The sequence below is a fragment of the Sesamum indicum genome, linkage group LG3 (assembly GCF_026168435.1).
Source record: "Sesamum indicum cultivar Baizhima isolate 11 linkage group LG3, ASM2616843v1, whole genome shotgun sequence".
Taxonomy (NCBI): Eukaryota; Viridiplantae; Streptophyta; class Magnoliopsida; order Lamiales; family Pedaliaceae; genus Sesamum; species Sesamum indicum.
In genome coordinates this window covers 5261035-5271857 of record NC_142659.1, presented here as the reverse complement: position 1 = coordinate 5271857, position 10823 = coordinate 5261035, and the positions used below count along the sequence as shown (strand labels likewise).

At 33.9% G+C, this 10823-nt stretch overlaps 1 protein-coding gene across 1 annotated transcript; it reads right to left on the bottom strand.

The window, feature by feature from the left end:
* Window positions 1-5787: 5787 nt before the first annotated feature.
* LOC105157271 (RAF-like serine/threonine-protein kinase PRAF) lies at window positions 5788-7201 on the bottom strand. The gene is made up of 2 exons (XM_011073640.3): window positions 6942-7201; window positions 5788-6843 (listed from the first exon to the last, which is right to left on the bottom strand). The coding sequence occupies exons 1-2, from the start codon at window positions 7081-7083 to the stop codon at window positions 6416-6418; spliced, it is 570 nt and encodes a 189-aa protein (XP_011071942.1). The 5' UTR covers window positions 7084-7201; the 3' UTR covers window positions 5788-6415.
* Window positions 7202-10823: the final 3622 nt, after the last annotated feature.

The following is a 10823-nucleotide window of genomic DNA, read 5'->3' as shown; positions in this document are numbered from 1 at the left end:
TTCTGGAAATTTGGAGGCTAGAGCAGTGAATAAAATGGAAAATCTAGCTTCAAACAGTGAGAAGAAATATGATGTGACAGACTTGGTAGCTGAACTATTGAAACTGGTCAAACAAAAGGAAGAACCTTCAGATCCAATTTCTCACTTCACAAATTATGTACAATATGAAGAACAATTCGCAGGTAACACTCTTGAGCCTTCTGTATTGAATATTAGTGACTGGATAATTGACTTAGGAGCTACAAACCATGTATGCGCATCTTTATCGGGTTTTGAATCTTATTCCATTCCATCATATACACATTTTGTTCATTTACCCGATGGAACTAAAACGACAGTTTCTTACATTGGAGTCGTGAGAATCACAGATAAGCTCTCCCTCACTTCTGTATTTTTTATTCCAGACTTCAAAGTGAACATATCTTATTAAACATAAGGAACAAGTTGCTGCAACTCTCTCCACCTTCGCAGCTATGGTTGAAAGACAATTTGAAACTAAAATAAAAGTCTTACGCTCGGATAATGGCTCAGAGTTTATCAACCAGAACTGCAAAAATTTTTGTGAAAAACATGGCATAATTCACCAAACTTGATGTACATACACTCCTCAACAAAATGGGAGGGTAGAAAGGAAACATAGGCACTTACTTAATGTTGCACGGGCACTCTTATTTCAAGCCTCTCTTCCGCTTAAATTCTGGGGGATTGCATTCTAGCTGCCACTTACATCATTAACAGAACACCTTCTCAAAACTTAGGATGGAACACTCCTTTTCAAAGGTTATTTGGGTATGCTCCTACCTATTCACATCTTAAGACATTCGGTTGTCTATGTCTTGCTACGAACTTAAGTCCTCACAAAACTAAGTTCCATAAAAGAGCCCACAAGTGTGTTTTTTTGGGTTATTCCATGACGCAGAAAGGATATAGAGTTTATGATTTAGAAGATCACACCCTCTTTACCTCTAGGGATGTGATCTTCCATGAAGAGATATTTCCTTATGATGACAACAGCTTTAAGGATACTCTTGATTGCCCCCTTCCTACGGTCACTGCAAGTACTGATAATACCACCTTGTTTCCATATAGTTCTTCACGTGTTAACTCTGTTTCACCACATAACACGGGATCTCAAGTATCTCCTGCTCATTTACCTGCAGAAATTACATCTTCTGCCGTGTTACCTCCTCGTAGGTCCACTAGAGTGAGTCAAAAACCATGGTGGCTTAATGACTTTGTGTATCAACACGACTCTTCTATCTTGCATTCTGCTTCTCCTGCATACAATTCCTTTATAGCTTCTCTGTCAATTGTGCAGGAACCACGTTCTTTTTTAGAAGCAACTCAGTTTCCCGAATGGAGGGACGCGATGGATGCAGAGATTCAAGCTCTGGAAAAAAATCACACTTGGATACTAACACCTCTTCCACCTGGCAAGCGAGCATTGGTAGTAAGTGGATGTTCAAGACGAAATTGCGAGCAGATGGCAGGATTGAACGACATAAAGCTTGCCTCATTGCTAAAGGATATAATCAAGTCGAAGGAGTTAATTTCACTGAGAGCTTTTTCCCAGTGACGAAGGCTGTAACGGTACGCCTTTTCCTCGCTCTTGCGGCAACAAAAGGTTGGGTGCTTCAGCAGCTAGATGTGAATAACGCATTCCTCCACGGGTATTTAGATGAAGACATCTACGTGCTCCCTCCTGCTGGTTATAATGTAGATTTAGGACTGGTGTGCAAGCTAGAGAGGTCCTTGTACGGGTTGAAGCAGGCTTCGCACCAATGGAACGTTGAGTTGACATTGAAGCTACAGCAATTTGGTTTTACTCAGTGTGCACACGACCACTACTTATTTTTGCTTCACACTGAACGTGGGTTGATTTCCCTCTTCGTATACGTAGACGACATTCTACTAGCTGGTAACTGTGTTGATGAATTACAAAGAGTGAAGTCCTATTTACATAATTTGTCCACTATTAAAGACATGGGAGATGCTCATTACTTCTTGGGATTAGAGATTGCACGGAATTCTGATGGGATTTACTTATCACAGACCAAATATGTGCTTGATATCATTACCGACACCAGTTTGTTGGAGGCAAAATCTGTGGCCACGCCTTTTCCAGCAGGTCTCAAATTGGCCTCAGATACAGGTGCTCTGCTTCAAACTCCAGATTCGTACAGACGTTTAGTGGGACGACTGCTCTATTTGAGTTTTACTAGACCTAATATTTCCCATTCTGTGCAGCAGTTAAGCCAGTACCTCAATCACCCTTGCGATGCCCATTGGAATACTGCTCTCCACGTGGTTAGATACCTTAAAGGATGCCCTTCGCTTGGGTTTCTTTTGCCTGTTGTTAACTATTTGGACCTTCAAGGTTATTGCGATGTCGATTGGGCATCGTGTTCTGATTCTAGGCGTTCATTGACCGGTTTCTGTATCTTTCTTGGGGGAGCTCTTATCTCGTGGAAAACTAAGAAGCAATCGACAGTCTCTCGCTCTTCTGAAGAGGCAGAATATCGTAGTTTGGCAGCAACAGTTTGTGAGCTGCGTTGGTTGTCATTTTTGCTGGAAGATTTTGGTGTCTCATTGTCTCTGCTTGTGTCTCTCTTTTGTGATAACAAGACCGCGCTTCACATTCTTGCGAATTCTGTGTTTCACGAATGCACCAAGCACATTGAGATTGATTGCCACCTTGTTCGTGATGCTTACAAGGCTGGCTTTATTGCCCCTGTGCTCATTCGCAGCTTCACCTAACTTGCAGATGTGTTCACAAAGGCTTTACCATTGAAGTTGTTCAGCTCTTTTTTGTCCAAGTTGGGACTCGTGTCCTTTGCCCCTAGTCCCACTTGTGGGGGGATGTTGGAATATCTTCTTCTTCAATGGCTGCTGTGATTATGGATGTGGATGTTCATTTGCAGACGACAGTTGCTGAAGGTGCTGGAGTTGCTTCAGACCTTCTTGATCAAGGATGACGTTGTCTTGAGCCTGCAACATTTGTGTTTCTTATATTGCGTTATTTAGCTTAGTTAGTTGGGCATTGTACAGTCATCCTCCAGTCATTTATTTGCCTTTGTATTGGTCCACATCATCTGATGTGGTTGTTGTGGATTAGTTAGATTTTTGGAGGCTCTGTTATTTAAAACAGTCGTCTTCTTCCTCTGTTTTCATATTTGTAACAACATTCTGGTGAATAGAGAAGAATTCATGACTGTTTCCATCTTTTTCTCTCAATCAATTATGTTTTCTGTTTGGTATTTCCACACCTTCTCCCCCCATATAATATATAACACCGCATGTATTAATTGTTGGAGGTCTTATGAATGAATTTGAAAATTTGAGTGTTTATCTCATTTGATTTATAATTGTATTGATGTATAGATTGAATCGAAAATTGTTGTAATTTACTGTTTATTGTTCTTAATATATTGATTTATTATTTGAATTGATGTAAAATGCTAAGAAAAATTAAGGGAAAAAAAAAGCATGGGGGTAAATTCTATTGAAATTTCTTGAAGTTAGGTTTAAATTCACAAAGAAATTATTTCTTTCAAAATTAAAATTACATTCTTTGAGATTATAGCTGTCAATGCAAAACCCAAAAAAAAAAAAAAAATACCCCTAAAGAAATGTATGGGTAGGCTGTAACCACAGGGGATTCATTCATAATATTTGTTCCCTAAAATAATATGCCTTTGCTACGGTACGATATTTTGTACAATTAAGAGATGATAATGAGTAAATCTACTGTCAAATCAAAACATCCCTCTAGAAACATGATTTTGGATCACATATATCACAAACACCTTAACATGATATTATCAGTTACGTCCTCATTATTCTTGAAAAATACAATTATACATTATGTTTGGTTTTATTTTTGGAGTATTTTGTTTTGTGTTTTAGAGATAGAGAGAGAAAAATAAAGATAAATAAGTGTGTGTTAGAGATAGAATGTATATTTGAATTCATTTTTAGAGATAACTTAAAATATTTTAAAATAAATAGTGTATGTTGTTGAAATTTTGAGAGACAAAGTCACTATTTACCGTCAAATAATGTCTCTTTGATATATTTTTTATATATAAATATGTATATATATAAATATTGTATATTTAATGTTGTATTTTTTTTAAAAAAAAATTACTGTTCATTATCAAATCATATTTTTTTTATATTATAGTTATATATATAAGTGTGTATATATATATTATATATAAAAATTCAAAAATAATAAAACACATAAATAAAATGTGAAAACAAAGAAGCAAACATAAATGTGTTTTGTCTTGTTTTGAAAATTATCGAAAAATGAAACCAAAGATAGTGCAATTATTTCTGAACAAAGTTGTCCAGCTAATGAGGAAAAGTTGATGAAATTAGGGGTTGAAGCACAAGGAAGGGAGGGTTGAGGATATGGGTGAATGGCACGTAATCGCCACCAAGATGTCGTAATCATACACTCAACTTGAGATTCCTACTTGCCCAACTTGCATTGCGTGCCTAACTCATCCTTATTATACCCACCTCATCATTCTCTTTCTTTCTTTCAACCACTACCACCAAAACCCCAATCTTCACCCTTTTTTATTAACCCAAATAATAATACTATCATCAATTATATTAATATAATATCAAATTTAAATAATATTTATTGTGTAATAAAATAACATTCTATGCATATGCATATGATATGATCCGCATTCATCATCTTTAAAATTATAAGAATTCAGCTTTGCTCGTTAAATTAAACCTCATTGACCATTTTTTACCAAATAAAATAGAAAGCAATTACGTCGATATCTTTTGATTTTATATTATAAAAAAATAAAAAATATAAATATAATTAGTCTAATCTTAAGAATTGTTCCTGTGATTTCTATGACTGAATCTACAAGTATTAAAACCTTATTTATCCAATTCTTTTTAAAACTAAATTCCATCAACATCCTTGATACTAGACAAAAAAATTTATAATTTTAAAAAGTTATATTTATTGCTTAAGTACATATAATTTTAGAATAAATCACACCAATCTCTTCTAAAATTTAACATAATTATAAATACTCCCTCATTCTGTAAATCACAAATATCTCACATGTTTGTAAATTATATAATTTTTGAAAAGATGTATGAACGAAATGGATGAAAAAAATATATAAATTTATAAAAAACTATCCACTCAACCCATAAAAAAATAATTTTTTCAAAACTAAACAAATTTATAGTTATGAATCCTCAACACCATTTTGATCGATTTATCATAAAAAATGAATAAAAACCTAATAGATTAAGCTAATTATTAAAAGATCGTTCCAATTATAAAAATATTAATAATTTTTTAAATAACGAAAAAATATTCATAATTATATCAAAACTTATGAAAGGTTGTTATAATTTAGCCTAATTTTTTTAAAAAAATAAATAATCTTTTATATAATGAGATCCGACTTGGGAATTCAATATCATTTTGCCCCTTCTTTATTAACCAAAAAACCTGTAAGATATTAGACCTGCTTTTTGATGTTTACGTTATTCAAAGAACTGAATATTATATGGTTAAGAAGTTAATTAAAATGACTACTCTCAAGCTCGGTTAGTTTAGGGAGAAGGTGGCAAAATTCCCCCGATTAGTTAATAGTTTTTTTTTTTTTTTTTTTTTTTTTGAGTAGGTGCTGAATGATAATTACTTTACGGTTTGCTGATTACTTCAGTCCAATCACCAGGCTGTGTGCGACAGAGACTCCATTCCAGCCGTTTCTGAACTGCAATTCAAGAAAAACGAAACATATCATCAATAATTAATAACATAACACTAACGAATAAACAGGATTTAATTAGCGAACTAAAAATAATTATATTCTTCCCCCAACAGCTTGTCCTCGTCCTACGCACAACCGCCGGGCGGATACCTGCAAACAGGAAACACCAAGGTAAAACAGGTAACCCCCGTGAACCCCACGCCACGCTACGACGGGTGTCAACGGAGGCCTTGAACCATGACTGACCGTTCCGCGTCACGTGGACGAGACGCGAAAGAACAGTTCACGGGGCCAGTGACGACCGAGAGGATTACGCTATTCATTGTCCTGTAACGGCTGTGTCCAAATGCAGCTAAGATTGAGGAAAGAGGGGGAAAATCATTTGCTGCAAATTCAAGTTCCGTCTATAGCCTTGGATAAGAATAAATCCCAACCTCGAATCTGAATGAATTGATTCATGAATTCGGGTGCAATGTACAATCCAACCAGGAAAAATTCTGGGGTTCGGTGTTCTGGATTAAATGAATTTTAGAAACTCTTCGTATTCTCAGGTGTAGATTTACGGTATAATTTTTTTTTTTTTTTCAGTTTGTCATTTAGAGAAGAAAAAGAAATCGAAGCAGCACTCCCCAAAATCGAAATTCCCTATGCTACTAATGGGAATTATTCCGCTGGGGCACATGGTGGAAATGCCTCGGACTTCTTGACTCATAGCAACGGTATTTTCCGGTGGTGACAGGGTATCCAACGGCCGGAAGTGAACAACGGTGTGAACCAACATATGGTTGAGCTGCGTAATAGCATGCAGCTGAGGGAGCTTTTACGCGTGGAGGCAGCGGAGCGGACGGGAAATCGAAGCACGACATAGGAGACGACGGCGGAGAAACTTTCTTCGTGCAATTGCTCGGAAAAAGCACAGCTCTAATTTTCGCATCCGGAGACTCTCTCTCGTACTCTTCCATCACACTCCGAAGATCTTCATCTGATTTGACTGAAACCAAAACATCCAGATCTTCGCTCGGTAGCTTACACTTCAAACTCACGGAGGATCCACTCGATTCCCCAAATTTCACCATCAGCTCTGTAAAATTCAACCAAAAACAACTTCAATTTCACAAGAAACAAGCACCACAGAATAGAAATTTTAAAAAAAAACAAAAAAGGGTCTCCACTAAGCACCTGCATATGTAATAGAACGATCGACGGATAGGACACGGGTGTACCCGCCGACGTATCGGAGCTTGCCGTCAGAGGAGCGGGGCACGATCTTACCACCGTAGCTGTAGAGGAACTTGATGGTAGAGTTCAATTTCTGGTTCATCTTTGATTTGAGTATGAGATAGAAAACGGCGATGAGAGGGAAACCCTAGGATAGAGAGAGAAGATGCTGAAGACTATGGCTGGCAGTGGCACCTTCAAGAACCAGAGGCAAAGAGCTGGGGTGGTATTTATAGAAGAAAAATTGGCGTGCCTTGAAGTCTTCAAATTTCCGAAACTTAAAAAATTCAACACGGAGAGGCATTTGTGACCATTCTTACTTAGTTATTCGGATATTCGTTTTTGGGGTATTTCCAAACCCCAAGTTAGGGTCTGTTTGGTAGCGTCAGATGGATAACCTCAAAAATATGAAACCACTAATTTCTTGGAATTATTACCTTATTTGGTTGTATTTTCCTTTTCAATTTTTTAAATAAAAATATATTTTATTTTACTATTGTTCTCAATAAATATAAAAAATTTCAATCATTAACTTTATAAATTAATAGATACATTTTTTTCATAATAGTATTGATTCCATTCAAATATAAAAAAAAATGTACTTATTTCAGCACTGCTAATAATAAAAAATACAATCTCATCAACTGATTCATATATATATTTTTATCATATATCTTTCGCTGAAAAATAAAAACGCAACCAATTATGGGTTTGATTGTTATTTATCAAAAAGGGCAAAAAGAAAATAGATGATGATGGTTTCTTGGACTAAAATTTTAATAATTATTTGTTGTTTATTTAAATATCATGAGCTAATTCCACTTTTGTGCTCTAAAATATATTTAAATTTTAATATAATTTTTGGTGCATTATTGTGGTAAAGAATGAGACTTGAAAATATAGTTTCAATTGTAATATTTATTTAATATTGAATCGGACAAAAATAATAATTCAGATTGGGTTCATCCAAATCCCACTAATCAAATAGTACTAAATGCATTTATACCTGCATGTAATTAGTGTGCAATTTCAAGAAAATGTGATTAATTACTTGATAATTACAATTATACATTGCGATTAAATTGAATATTATCAAACCGTATTTAGATCAAATTTTCCATAAATCAGGTGAAATATCTGGGAATAAGTGATATTAGATTCGGGAAAGTCAGATAATTGACTACGTCCGACTTAAATATAAAAAAATTAAATAATACGTGATAGTATCATTGTTTTACTTTAAAATTACTATTAAATGTAATTTAATTAGGATAATTATATTTTGTTGCCAGAGCTGTGTTAACTAAAATATCCTCAAATTTTATTTTTTATTTTTATTAATGAATATTTAAAATTATTTTTTATTAAAAAATTAGTCATTGTTGCACGTGACCCAACAATTATATAAAAAGGGTTTCTGGCGTGAAATGAAGAGAAAAAAATTGAGAAATAAAACAAGTACTGGGTGAGAAGATGAGAAATAACAAGTTCAAAAAGAACAAAACGTGGAGTGAGGTAAAACGAAAAAAATAAATTATAATAGTGAGTTTATTAAATTATAAAAATTCGTGATAAAAATAAATCTAGAGAGAGAGAGAGAGAGAAACGTAGGTAAATTGTAATTGAGAGATTATTAAAAAAATTTAATTACGATTCTAACCAAATTTTTGAAGAAAAGAAAAAAATCAAATATTAAAAAATTGAGTTTATTAAGAACCTGACTCAAATAAATTAATTGCAAATTTATTTGTTAAAACCAAACAGGCCTCATGGAGAAAGGCAAAAGCAGAAAAGGGGGGTGGGTATGGTCCAGTGGGGCTGAGATTAGTGGCAGTAATTACAAATGAGGTGGAATCCTCACAAAGGATCCCAGTAGCACGCCCCTATTCGGGCGCCACGTGGAATCTAAACGCCTTGGCAGTTGCGGGGTAACCCGTGTTTCAGAAACGGGGCCCACAGCACCCGCCCGTTTCGGCTGATGTCGGTTCAGGCCAATCCCCTCCCCCTTCACACGACTAACCGCCTTTTCTGTAGTTTTCTTTAACGCTTTTTCCTTAAGTCGAACGTTTTTATGGTAGCTTTGGGCCCCACCCAATTGTCGTTACTCTTTTCATTTTCAAATTTTCATATTGTGAGTTGTTTCACTTTCAACAATATCGAGACCCCCTAAAGTTATATTAAAATACATAAACATCCCTTCATTATTACATAATTATAGACATATATAGGGGTTATAATTGTAAATTATACCTCCTATTCAAAAGTAAAAGTTTACATATTATATCAACGCCCCTCATAGGATGCAGCTATAATTTTCGTAAAGAATATGAAGCATTTCTGTATTTTAACTTAATTTCAAGGACTGTTAATGCAATTTACTAATTGAATAATTATGTTAGAGATTTGGTGGAGATTGAGAGAATGAGATTGTGATTATTTAAATTGGTTATGAGAAATAATTGACAAAATAATTAGTTGGTATTATTGGTGTAGTTGGTGGATTCATCATTTTTTTCGAGTATAAGTCTCATTAAATATAAAATATGAGAAATATCATATATATAATTAATTAACATTTCTTCTCCATTCATCATTCTTTAATTTGAATATATATCTCATTTTATATATTTTTTAGATATTCTTTAACTTTATAAAAGAAATAAATAATATAATTTTAAAAAATATTATATAAAATTATGTACATACATAGAATGTGCCAGATATATTCGTTTAAATGATTAAAGTGATAAAACAACGAGTTATGGGGGTGCGTGGAGCAACATGTGAGCGACGTTTGAGTAGATGTTGTTCATTTATTTTAGACTTATATATTTTTTTCTTTAATTTAAAATTAGTAATTATGGGACGTTTGTTTCTATATGTATATAATAAATTTTTTATACTTTAAAATATATTATAAATAAGAATAAAATATATAAATCAGTAGATTATATTGATAAAATAAAGAAAGAAAAAAAATAATTTATTAATTTTAAAAAGTTGAGTTAGTTATATTATTAGTGTGACGATGTCTTTAATCGATAAAAGGTAAAGGTGCAACATTATTAGTTGTTATTGTGCATAATTAAGGTGGAGGAAGGAAACAACCCGACAAATCCCATTAAAAAACTGGGTCTGCTAAAGTTGATTGATATTCCCTCTCCCACATCGGTAACACTTGGTTTTGATTGACAGATTCGAAATTATAAATTTAAATTATTCCAAATCGTTAACCTATAAATTTTTTTAATAAGAATCATTTAATATTATTTTTTCAAAGGCAAATCAATAAAGTTGAGATGTGTTTGAGATATATAATTCAAGAAGAAATCTCACATGGAAATATTTTACGAGATGAGATATATTCCAACTCTCCTCTCTAATTAATGGAATGGGCTAAAGTTGGGGCCTAAGAAGGAGTAATTATAGTTACAGCCCAACTTCAAAAAGGAGACCTAAAATGGGAATTTGATGAACATTGAAGGATTCAACAGTTTGAAGAGCATCTGAATGTTCAATTCATTCAAAATTCAAACACAATTAACTGAATTTGGAAAGTCCAACTTCAATTTATGTGGCTGATTGATTGCTTTGTCTAAGACTAGCATGAGCACAGTTGAAAGCACCCCACCCCATCTAGACTATTCAAATATTCCCATTTTTGAGTAGTCAAATGATGATATTCGCAAGAGAATCTTCTTTCCATATACATTTCAACATTTGTGTGTTTCTCGTCTAGCTCAATCTTAGGGTTGTAAATGATTCAATTCCATTCCAATCGAGTCGAATACATTATTTGTTCAAATTTAATTGAATCAACCTAATCCAACCTGATTTGCCGTG

Bases quoted from the DNA above. Each gene is read 5' to 3' on its own strand.
- LOC105157271 (XM_011073640.3), bottom strand. From the start codon at position 7,083: ATGAACCAGAAATTGAACTCTACCATCAAGTTCCTCTACAGCTACGGT. The intron at 6,844-6,941 runs GTGCTTAGTGGA...TGAATTTTACAG, and splicing joins TCGTTCTATTACATATGCAG to AGCTGATGGTGAAATTTGGG.